Raw genomic sequence first — 10,903 nt, 5'->3', positions numbered from 1 at the left:
TATCCCTCAGGAATTTCCTGCTACCATCCACTTAACAATATGAAAGAACTACCATACTGCACAAACCATATTGCTTAGCTTACAAATACACCTAATAATCAGTGTGTGCCACCTAGATGAGGACGTGTTTTCTTACACGGTAACTACACTAAGGACAGAATTTGTTCGAAATGATTACTTATTACTTTAAGTAAAGGCCACTTTTTAAGCACGAGGTATTAACACACGCCTCCCGGTGAGCACCATATTAACGCGCCACAATCGTTACGGGTACTTGCAAGAGATTTTCACGTTGGGAACTTGTATACATCTTACGAACTATCGCTGGCACGCTATTCTGTGGCACCAGTACGATGCAGGAATCTTTTATGTTGCTTCAGCCTCCTTTATCGGCTTCAGCTTTTGATTGTGAGACTGTGAAAGAGAACGAAGGAAGGGGATTCGTCAAAGAAAATGCAACACGTAGAAATTTCATCGCTCCTTACCTCCTCGGCGATCTTAAGCAGTGTGTTGAATGTGCTCTTGCCCGTCTGTTTTACCATTCCGTAGAACACTTTGGAACCTCCTTCGGTGGTTAACAACTCGTACGGCGTACCGAACTCAACACAACGACCAGCGTCCATAACAAGCACCTGTACACATGGAAAGAGATAATAACCATCATCAAAAGGTGTATGATAGTGTTGGGGAATTGTTCACTTTGCAGATAATTTAACATATAGGATTGATTATCGACAGATTAAAAACATGAATCAAATGTAAAAAACAATACAGAAATATGAATCTTCACAGATTCATAAATCTATTATCCAATTCGATCATCGATTAAATTAATCAATCTCAATAGCACCAGGAATGGAATAGAATAAATGATGTTCCATGTTATGAAATTCAAGTTTTGTTGCCAAGAGTCGACTCATTTGTGTGATTCTTTACTGAAATTTCTTATCTTCATTGAAGACTATGCATAACTCTTCTCAGGAGATTCGTTAAGAACAATCTCCACTGTGTACTGTTCACACATCGTAACAGTCGCATCTCACACTTACCTTGTCTGAATCCATAACGGTGTTCAAACGGTGGGCTATCGTCAATACTGTACAGTCGTTAAATTTCTCCCGAATAGTCTGCTGGATCAACTTATCCGTTTGCGGATCGACATTAGCCGTCGCTTCGTCCATTACCAGAATTTTGTTTTCGCGCAAAATTGCCCGAGCCAGGCAGACGAGCTGCCGCTGGCCGACACTAAAGTTACTGCCACCCTCGTTAATCTTCGAGGACAATCCGGACGGCAGCTCGTTTACTGCCTCCTCTAGCTTTACCTCCTTCAGCGCACGCCACAGCTTCTCGTCCGGGTACTCATCGAACGGATCGAGATTGTAGCGCAGCGTGCCCGAGAACAGCACCGGTTCCTGTGGAATGATCGAAAGCTTCGCACGCAAATCGTGCAGACCCATTTGGTTCGTGTCGCGCGCATCGATCAATATCGAGCCACCATTGTACGACAGCCGGAACAGTGCATTGATCAGGGATGATTTACCCGCGCCCGTTCGCCCGACGATACCAATCTTTTCACGTGGCTCAATTTCAAATTCCAAATCACGCAGCACCAGATCGCTGTCGGACTCGGGACTGTAGCGTAGTGTTACCTTCTCGAAACGAATCCGTCCCTCCTGGGGCCACTCTTTCGGGGGTTTTTTGTCGGCCGGTGCTTCCAGTGCCGGTTCTGGATCAACGTTATCATATTCTACCACCCGCTCGACCGACGTCATCGTGTTCTCGAGCTCGGCCGATTGCCGCATTCCCCATTGCACCATACCGGTCATACCGAGCGCTTGCGTAATAGCCAAACCCACGTTACCGCCACTATCACCACGAATGAAGAAGGTTAGCGTGACGATCGCTATGTAGATCACACAGAATACGTCCAGATAGAAGCCGAAAGCGCGCGACGTCGAAATGAACAGGTAGAAGGCGGAACTGTGCAGGTCCTGATGTGAGTCGAACTCATGCACGAGTACTTTTTCCGCACCGAATGCACGAATTGTCGATAGACCCGAAAGCGATGCGGAGAGATGAGAGTAGATCGGAGATCGTGCTGTAAAATGGAAAAACAGTATTAAAATTCAAACAACTCTTTGTTGTTATGAAGCAACTGTAAGACAAACAATACGTACTGATTGCTTCCACTCGCTTAATGTTGCGTGATGTGAGTAGATAGAAGGCGCGCATGAAGTAGAATATGATTCCAATTATGACCGTCGGGATGAGATTGTAGGGGTTGACGATCGCCACCACTACCACGATACCGATCAGGGAAAGGAAAATCTGTATCACGTCCACCGTCACACTCGGTAAGTACTCATCAATTTGGCCCATATCCTTCGAAAAGCGGTTCAGAATACGGCCAGACGGATTCGTGTTGAAGAAGTACATGGAAGCACGCGTGATACCATTGAACATAGCGTCGTGGAGCTTGCGGGAAGCTTTCATTGCCGTCTGCAAGGGAACATTGATCGTTTAATAAAATAAGAAGAGAAAAGACGGACAAAGTAGAAAATCACCACTTACCCGGAAGAAAAACATGCTTCGGGTGAGTGTTATCACAACCGTGGCGACCGTTAGCGCGGTGAAGATGTAGATGTCGATATACCGATCCTCATCCTCATCTCCTGTTGCAAACATTTGCCGAATTGCGGTAAAGAACATGGCAATACCGCCCACTGTTGCAGCAGGAGCCGTTGGCGGTTCGAACGTGGTCGTGACATTAAACCCATCATCATCAGCCCCATCGATAGCCGTCCCGTTGCTCAACGCACTAAACATTGCGCGACTTTCCTCGCTTACGGCTGGAGCCCTTTCTTCTGCTTTGTTTACCCAGTAGGTAAGAAAATAGTCACCCCCGGAAGCGCTGAGCTGTGACAGCAAAAACATAAACAGAATCAACAGCACCACAACGTTACCACCACTCGCCTTAAAGTACGCCCGATACACATCATATCCGATCGAGCCTTCCTTTTGCCGTTCTTCAGTCGCCTTTGTTTCCGGTCCATCACCATCGGCCACTGCCGAATCCATGCTCGATTCACTGTTCTGTCGCTTGTACAGACTGCCCGATCGCTTGATCGACTCCGTATCGGTACTATCGTCCTCCTTGCCCGATGGTGCCGCCAGTAGCTGGGCAAAGTCCTGCCCACTTTCGCGCAGTTTATCGTACGTCCCGACCGCTTCCACCCGGCCGTGCATCATCACGACGATCTGATCCGCGTTCTGCAGGTACTGCAGCTGGTGCGTAACCAGTATCACGATCTTGCCCCGCAGATAGTCGCGCATGCAGTGGTCAAACAGATGCCGGCCAACGTGCGAATCAACCGCGCTCAGTGGATCGTCCAGCAGGTAAACTTCCGCCCGCCGGTAGACGGCACGGGCGAGACTGATGCGTGCCTTCTGCCCACCGGACAGCGACACCCCTCGTTCACCCACGATCGTTTTATCGCCGTCCGAAAATAGATGAAAGTCACGCTCGAGAGCACACGTCTTCACCACCTGTTTGTAGCGTTCACGATCCATCGGCAAACCGAAAAGAATGTTCTGGCGCACCGTACCGGAGAAGAGCCACGGTTCCTGGGAAGCGAACGAAACGTCTCCGTTCACTTTTATGCTGCCAGACTCCAGCGGCAACTCGCCAAGGATCGCATTGATCAAACTGGATTTGCCCGCGCCGACCGGTCCAATAACGGCTACCAGTGTGCCAGGCTGTACGTGCAGATCCACCCCGTCCAACGTGTACTCGGTCGCTTTCGAGTCCCAGCGTGCTACCGCTTTCTCCACAATCACACCGGCATCGGACAGATGATTGTTTACCGCGCTTTCCTTCAAGCCGTCTGATTCCGAGTGACGGATTAGTTTGCTGTTGGGTAACGCCAATGGGTCCGAATTTGGTTTCTCCTCTAGGTCGGACGATGAAGAGGACACATCCTTTCCATCAACCGCCACCATTGAAACGCCTTCCGCAGCCTCAATTTCCTCGTATTGCATGAATTTCTGTATACGGCGTACGGACACGAGCGCTTCGGCGAATTGACCAATGCCTTGCGGGAAGAAGATAGTCATCGTTGTACGGAGAATGTTGTAATAGGCCGTGATGGCGAATGCTTTCTCCGCAGTCACAACTTGGCCCGCAAGTGCATATGCAACCAGACTGAGGAAGATCGATACGCGTGTCGTAAACATGATGAACGACAGCAGAATACCGCGGATGTATGATACGTAGCGAATGACTTTTATTTCCTTCCTGCAAGAGATAACAATATGAAAATTAAGCACGTCTCCAATCATCTCATAAACTTTTTCAAAGAAAACTTACTTTCTTGCCATCGCTACCAAGGCGGCGAAAGGTTTCTCCCACGTGTACATCTTGATCACCTGAATACCCTGAATGATCTCATTCATCAACCGCACACGCTCGTCTGTGCGCAGTGCTGTACGCAATCGAAGTTCCGACGTCTTCTTACCCAGGTACGCCTGCAGCGGTATAAACAGTAGCAAAAACAGCACACCGTACACGGCCGAATAGCCGATCTCCCGGTACATCAGGTACGTTACAACCAGCGTCTCTAGTGGTCCAATCCACAGATAGTGCACAAACAGCACGGCCAAATCTAACCGACCCACGTCGTTCGAAAGCAGATTCACAACCTGCCCGGCCGTCGTGTCACCGAGAGCCGTTTTACTCAACCGAAGTGACTTGCGGTAGATCATGCTGCACGCTGCCACACGTAACTTCATGCCAAGGTGCAATTGGGACAGCATGTATGGATGAATAAACAGGACGTTAATCGCACTGCACAGTACAACCGCACCCGCATACAGATACGCTTCCGTGAGATCGCCGGACTGCCGGGAGTAGTACGCGACCAGTTTGCCCAGGAAGAAAGGTTGTGTTACTCTGCAAATACAAAAAGAGCGGTTAATTAAGATTGCTCCTATTGCTTTAACAGCTCACGATCGTTTTACTTACTTGAACAACATTTCCAGCGTTAAGAGCACCAAGCCCAACAATGCAATTTCCCAGCCAAACACGCGGAATCCTGCGCGCAACAGTTTCGGTTTTCTGTTTTTCAACCGTGCCTGCTTCTGTTCGTTTTCCCATGCCTCACACAATCGATTGCCGAGCCCGTCGGATTTATGCTCGCGCAACGGTTGATACAGATCGTCCGTGTTCAGCTCCTTCTTGTAGCCCTTGAAGAAGATCGGTATCGTCCAGCCAAATATGATGTAGGAGAGAAAGTTCGCTTTTTGTCTCGGGCAGGGATCCCGGTCTTTTCGCTTTTGTGCTTCCATAGCAGGGAAGAATTTATGTTTCTGTGGATGGCAAGAAAAAAAATTAAGTAAAACAAGAGTCGTTAATGATATTTGTTGAATCATGCTGCACTACAATACACCCGTTGATAATGTGAACGGGGAAATGTATGGAGACACTGATAGGGCGGACAAGTTCAGCATTAACAAACAACGCACAGATGATAAGCTGGCGAGATGCATTCTTTCTCCACAAAAATAAACGAACGCTGTTACAACGCCATGTGTTGTAGAACTTTGATATGAAACACGAAAGGCCATCCTAGGGGTTATCTCGTCTAACTGTGATTCACTAACAGGGTGGGATAGAGAAAGAACCTACAGAAACCTTTTGAAAATCTTAAGTAAGTGAACTTTAGAAAATAAACACATTTTATCGTCCTATGTTGTGTAATAAGTATAAACAGCTATAAACACAAACGTAAACACACTGTATTATATGATTTTTGCCGGGACCGGCAGAACCGATCGCAGACCGGCTGATTCTGAAGGTCAACATTAAGGTGAAGGTTCTACCGACCGCTAGTTTTGAGCACGTACACGAACGACCACGGACGAAAACCAGCGCCACCGTACTAACGGTGTGTTTATTCGTGTGGAAACTTCACTTTTTGCTTCCGTTTTTGCGGTGTATACGGGCCGTCGTCTACTGTCCAACCGAAACCCCTTTGGAAAAAGCCGTTCACGGTCGGACGAACGGTCGTTTCGCTCGTCCACAGGCCAGCTTAACGTTGCTGTGTGATCCTCTTTCGCTGCATGAAACGCAAAACCCCAAAGAACACAACCTTTTTCTTTAAAAACCAATCGCCATACACGCAAGATCCTTGCCCGCGACGCAACCCTGTCCATCAGACGTCGTGTGAAGAAGGTGACGTGAAGCAGGTTGGGTATTTGTGTCTCGGTCACGTGCTCGATTGCCGCTAATCAGTTCTGTGTAAGTCGTAAGCTTACATCAAGAAAACAGAAGGCTCGCACAGGAAGAAATTCAACGCGTTCGAGTACTTCCGGAGTGCTTAGACGAGGCACGGCAGCAATTCACTTTACACTAGACATTGCGGGATACCCCTTCGGACCGTGATTCATCTTGATCCGTTGAACAACAGAGTCGTCCAAAGGGAACGAAGCCGTGGCCGGTGTACTTCACACCGTGATAAGCTAGATCCGATGGATGCACCACTTCACGAAAATACAACGAATACTGAAGTATACTACTTCGAATTAATGGATTTGTCTTTTAAGGCTGTAAAATCCGCTTATCGCAGCACGACAATCAATCCGCTAAGCGTTAAATCCCGAAGGGTCTTTACCCCGCAACGGTTCACAGCTGTATGCTGCTGATTCATGTTTCATTGAGCGATGGAATCATTTGTCCATACTACAGAGGCCATCGAAGTGCACGTGTAGTGTTTCAAAGTTTACGCTAGTGGAAGTGTTTTTTTTCGGGACTGTAGAGACCTCTACACTCAAAAAAAAAAACTTTGCATTTGGGCAAAGTTTCCACACTAACAACAATGTAGAACCCCCGCATGGATGATTGATGTGACCCCACAGCGAACTAAAGGCGGCATAGAACCTCAACATTGGCGGCACGAAACGAAACAAGTGCGCCCCGTCCATTTGTCTGCATGTTATCGTCGACTTTAAATCGATTAGTGATCCTACCCCGGAAAGGACGGTTTGCCTGTCGGAAGAGCGAACGAAAAGGGGTACGTTCTTTAAATAGATTTATCCGATTGTGACTGTGTTTAAGTATTTAACAAAAAAAAAACACTCGCCTGAATAACAATCGATAAAAGGGGTAGTGTACGTGAAATATGATACATCGATAGCCGAGTGCAACCTGGGATGGATTATCTGGCCAAGGAACAGTGCTGGAGTGCAGTATGGATTATAACATTTTTGTTGAATTTTCCGGCTTAATTCTGTTCGCATTTGTGTCATGTGGTTTGTTTCCGTTTTATTCGCAACCATCAGTCAAGAGACAAGAGGGGATAGATAGAGGCGGATCAAAAGTAACACAAACTAAGCAGATACTGATCGTTAGTTTGTCAGGCTAATTAAGTTCTAGTTTTTTGGCCAATATAATGGAGGTTCTCTGGGGCGCCTCGGTGGTGTATTGGTAGCGGCGACGGTCTTCACACGAACAGATCGCACCAAACTTCCGTCCGGTGCAGGACTTGACTATCCAGCTACGGGTAAACAAAGTCACAGAAAGCCAGAAATTCTTGTTGTTTGTACATTTAAAGAGATTTTGGACCTTTCGGATCACTTTCATCTCTTAGGGTAAATAACAATTGTAAAGGTAATAGGGAGGAGAAAACTATGCATAAGGATTTAAGGTGTGAGAGTTAATTGAAGGTAACTTCGGTACATCAGACCAAGCAAGAGAGGAAACAAGAATCCTCTCTCTCTCTTGGTCGAATATGTCCCTCGACGAGTTGTATTGTAACTCAAACCTTCTTACCATGCTGGATTTTTCTTAAGAATTTTAAAATTTTCTTTTAAGCTATTTCGTTAGGAGACAAAATAGCATCTAAGTTGTCATCCAGATCACAGGATAATTTTAGAAGGATGTATCCTTCGCATTCCGGATAGTCGGATAGTTTTTTTGTATACTACAGCATTGACAGTTTGGTGGAGGATCTTTTCGGAATATATGGCTATGGAGAAAGCCAGAAAACAGTAGGCCTCGACCTCTGGAGATTGTTGTGCCGATAAGGAAGAATGGAGGTTCTATTAGTATCTGGCAAAGGCCCGCCGTCTAAGAGGTCTCGAATGAGTGTGCAGTCATTCCATAGTGTGACCGTTACTGATCGTGAATGCCCTAAGTATCGTTTTGCTCAGAGCTTCCTAGGAGCTTGTCCTGCCACTGCCCGGACTAGTGCACAAGCGTCCAGTCTAGTACACCGAAGGTTACGAATCGTAATTTGCCTGGACCGGCTCATTGAGAACATGGTTTGAAAAAATTGTCCAGATAAGATTAGTTACCTAGTTTTGGTCATTTAAAGGAACAATATCACTAAACTATCACCAACCTACTATCAAGACAAATGTTAAAACTGGGTCTAGTACATCATTCATGAATAGCCGACATGGTCTAATAGTAGATCATTACACAAGAATTTAACTTAGTAATGAAAGCTCTTTTAGACTACTCTAATTGTGTCCTCACTAAAATCCGGGATTAGCGCGTTCTCATATACGGATACATAAATTTTAAACTGTGTTATCACCATCACACGATTATTAGCAGTAGCGGTGGAATGCAAATCTCATTATCTCATGGTCTCAGTTATAATCTACCCGTCGTCCTATTAAATTGCAGAACAAACAAACTAAAAACGTAACGTCCACCCCCTGGTAGGCAATCTTCCACATATTATCAAGCTTATCTCGTGCTCCTTTGGGCGTGTGTAGTGTATCAACACGGCTGTCTGATGCAATATTTCCGGATCCACACATAATGCAAACCAGGGTAGCATAATATCATATCCCTGTACCACATGTGGATTAACTCCTCTTGCTGATTACGCTCCGGATGAGCATACGTTACAAGATTGTTTTTTTTTTCGCCATCCTGCTGAAATATAACTGATATCGACACGAAACCACACGGTCCTGCCGGGTCCTAGGGTGGGTTAAGTGCTTAGTGTGAACACAGCGGTTAAAATTAATCATACTACTCCTACTAATTAATCCCAATTTGTCGCAAATGAACCACGTCCGCGAACCGAGAATAGGTGGAGGTCAAAATGGCATAACTCATTAACGATTTTCGTTTTGTCCCCGGTTTTTTGCCCACGCGGCGTTCGAGATAAGGGTGCTTTCGTCTGGTTCGCACGAGTACTACTTCCGGCACGCTGATAATTCCCGAACCGTCCGTCGGCCCTGTCGATGGATCATATTTCTAATGGCTGTTCAAACTTTCCCGCTCGTCGCGCGGCTGTTCGCTGTTGGGGCTTTTACGCGTACGCATTCTTACAGGTGTGTAGTGTGTCTCAGGACTTCAACAGCTCGTCTTGAGTATGCAAAAAGCTGTATGGTAAACATAATGGTTAAATGTGATGCAATTTCACGTGTGTAATAAAGAGAACCATATCTGGTGGCATGAAGTGCTGTGCTCCTCATGAAGTAGATTAAACTTCCTGATGCGAATCTCAATTGTTTTGATCAATTGTTTGCTTAGTGCGAAATCAAAACAACCGTACTGCGGACACATTTTTATTCAATGAACCGAACGGTCTTATCAGCAACAACAAACCTTTTGAAATGACATTTCCGTATATTACCAGTAAGCGCCACCCATCTCTATCCAATAAATAAACCCACTGAAAAGGCTCGTCTCACACATCAGTAACGGTAACGGTGCTCGGCGAGGCTTGGCGTTACGCACCTTTAACTTCCGGACGAATTTCATCACTGTTGGCAACAGCCTCAACAATTGTACGACACATTTATCGTCGATCGAATGTCACCGCGGCCGTAACACGTTTATTGTTTTAAGGTGATGTTCTAGAACTATCGTGTACTTATGCTACCCAAAACTGGACACCCAAGAAGCATGAGGAGGAGCCCTCCTCAAATTTGCATCATTATTACATCGCGTTGACTCCAGGCTGATTACTTTCGACAACCGAAGCTGATAAAGCGTCTCACACCTGATGGAAACGATTATTCCAGAATATTGAGACAACACTTGCCAACAATCAAACCCCCCTTGAATGTTCCGATACGGCATGGGATGGTTTCGGGCTGTGGTAACAATTAGAGCTACCTGATCATTCCATCGCCACACGCTTGGTGCTCTTTCCGTATTATATGATCGTGATATATACAGCGCACCGGCTACAGTTATCTTGTTATCTAGACGTGGGAGAGGAACGCGTGCCAAAAGGAACTGTAAATGTGTTGGGCATTATAGCTGGAAAACACCACCAATGATAACGTATCGTTAAACAACATTCGCGTTTACGGTGCGTTTTACGGTGGCGACCTCATTCGATTTGCCACGCACCTGCATGTGCTGTGCTTAATTCTGTGGGGGGTTGCATGCATTCGGTTCGTTGCATTCGTTGATTATGAGTGCAAGGCATAGGATGGAACTGTATCATTGTGTCATCTGCCGCATTCAACAAGCGTTTGAACCAATTAATGTGGCGTGCGCGAGAGAACTGCGGGTCTTCCCTCGCCGATGGTTTACTGTTGTTGTGGCAATTTAAATTTCAATCATCTGTAGATTGACGAGCATCCCGAGTATCAACACATCGGCATTAGAGGACAACAAATCAATCCGGGAAGATGTTGTGTGAAGACGTCGTTTGTATAATAGGTTTAGATCAACTGTTGCAAGTGCAAGAAATCAATTGTGTGTTCATTTTTTTTTCAAGTATCCCAATTAACGTACAACAAAAATGTTTATGTAGTAAAAATGGATTGAATATAATTACGTTGCACGTGTGATCGTATCAACATTTCTTGACTCAAATCCGTTCGTCAGAAGGCTAGCCCCATACAACACGACACCAGTCATCGATCAACGCAG

General features: G+C 46.0%; 1 protein-coding gene across 1 annotated transcript; it reads right to left on the bottom strand.

The window, feature by feature from the left end:
* Window positions 1-366: 366 nt before the first annotated feature.
* On the bottom strand, window positions 367-5,343 carry LOC128712811 (probable multidrug resistance-associated protein lethal(2)03659). Its single transcript, XM_053807682.1, has 7 exons — window positions 5,021-5,343; window positions 4,367-4,948; window positions 2,572-4,294; window positions 2,178-2,499; window positions 1,050-2,098; window positions 486-632; window positions 367-414 (listed from the first exon to the last, which is right to left on the bottom strand). Exons 1-7 carry the CDS (start codon window positions 5,341-5,343, stop codon window positions 367-369), a joined length of 4,194 nt encoding a protein of 1,397 aa, XP_053663657.1.
* Between the last annotated feature and the right edge of the window lie 5,560 nt (window positions 5,344-10,903).

Source organism: Anopheles marshallii, chromosome 3 (assembly GCF_943734725.1).
Source record: "Anopheles marshallii chromosome 3, idAnoMarsDA_429_01, whole genome shotgun sequence".
NCBI lineage: Eukaryota > Metazoa > Arthropoda > Insecta > Diptera > Culicidae > Anopheles > Anopheles marshallii.
The sequence above is the reverse complement of the archived record's forward strand: the minus strand, read 5'-3'. Positions and strand labels throughout refer to the sequence as shown.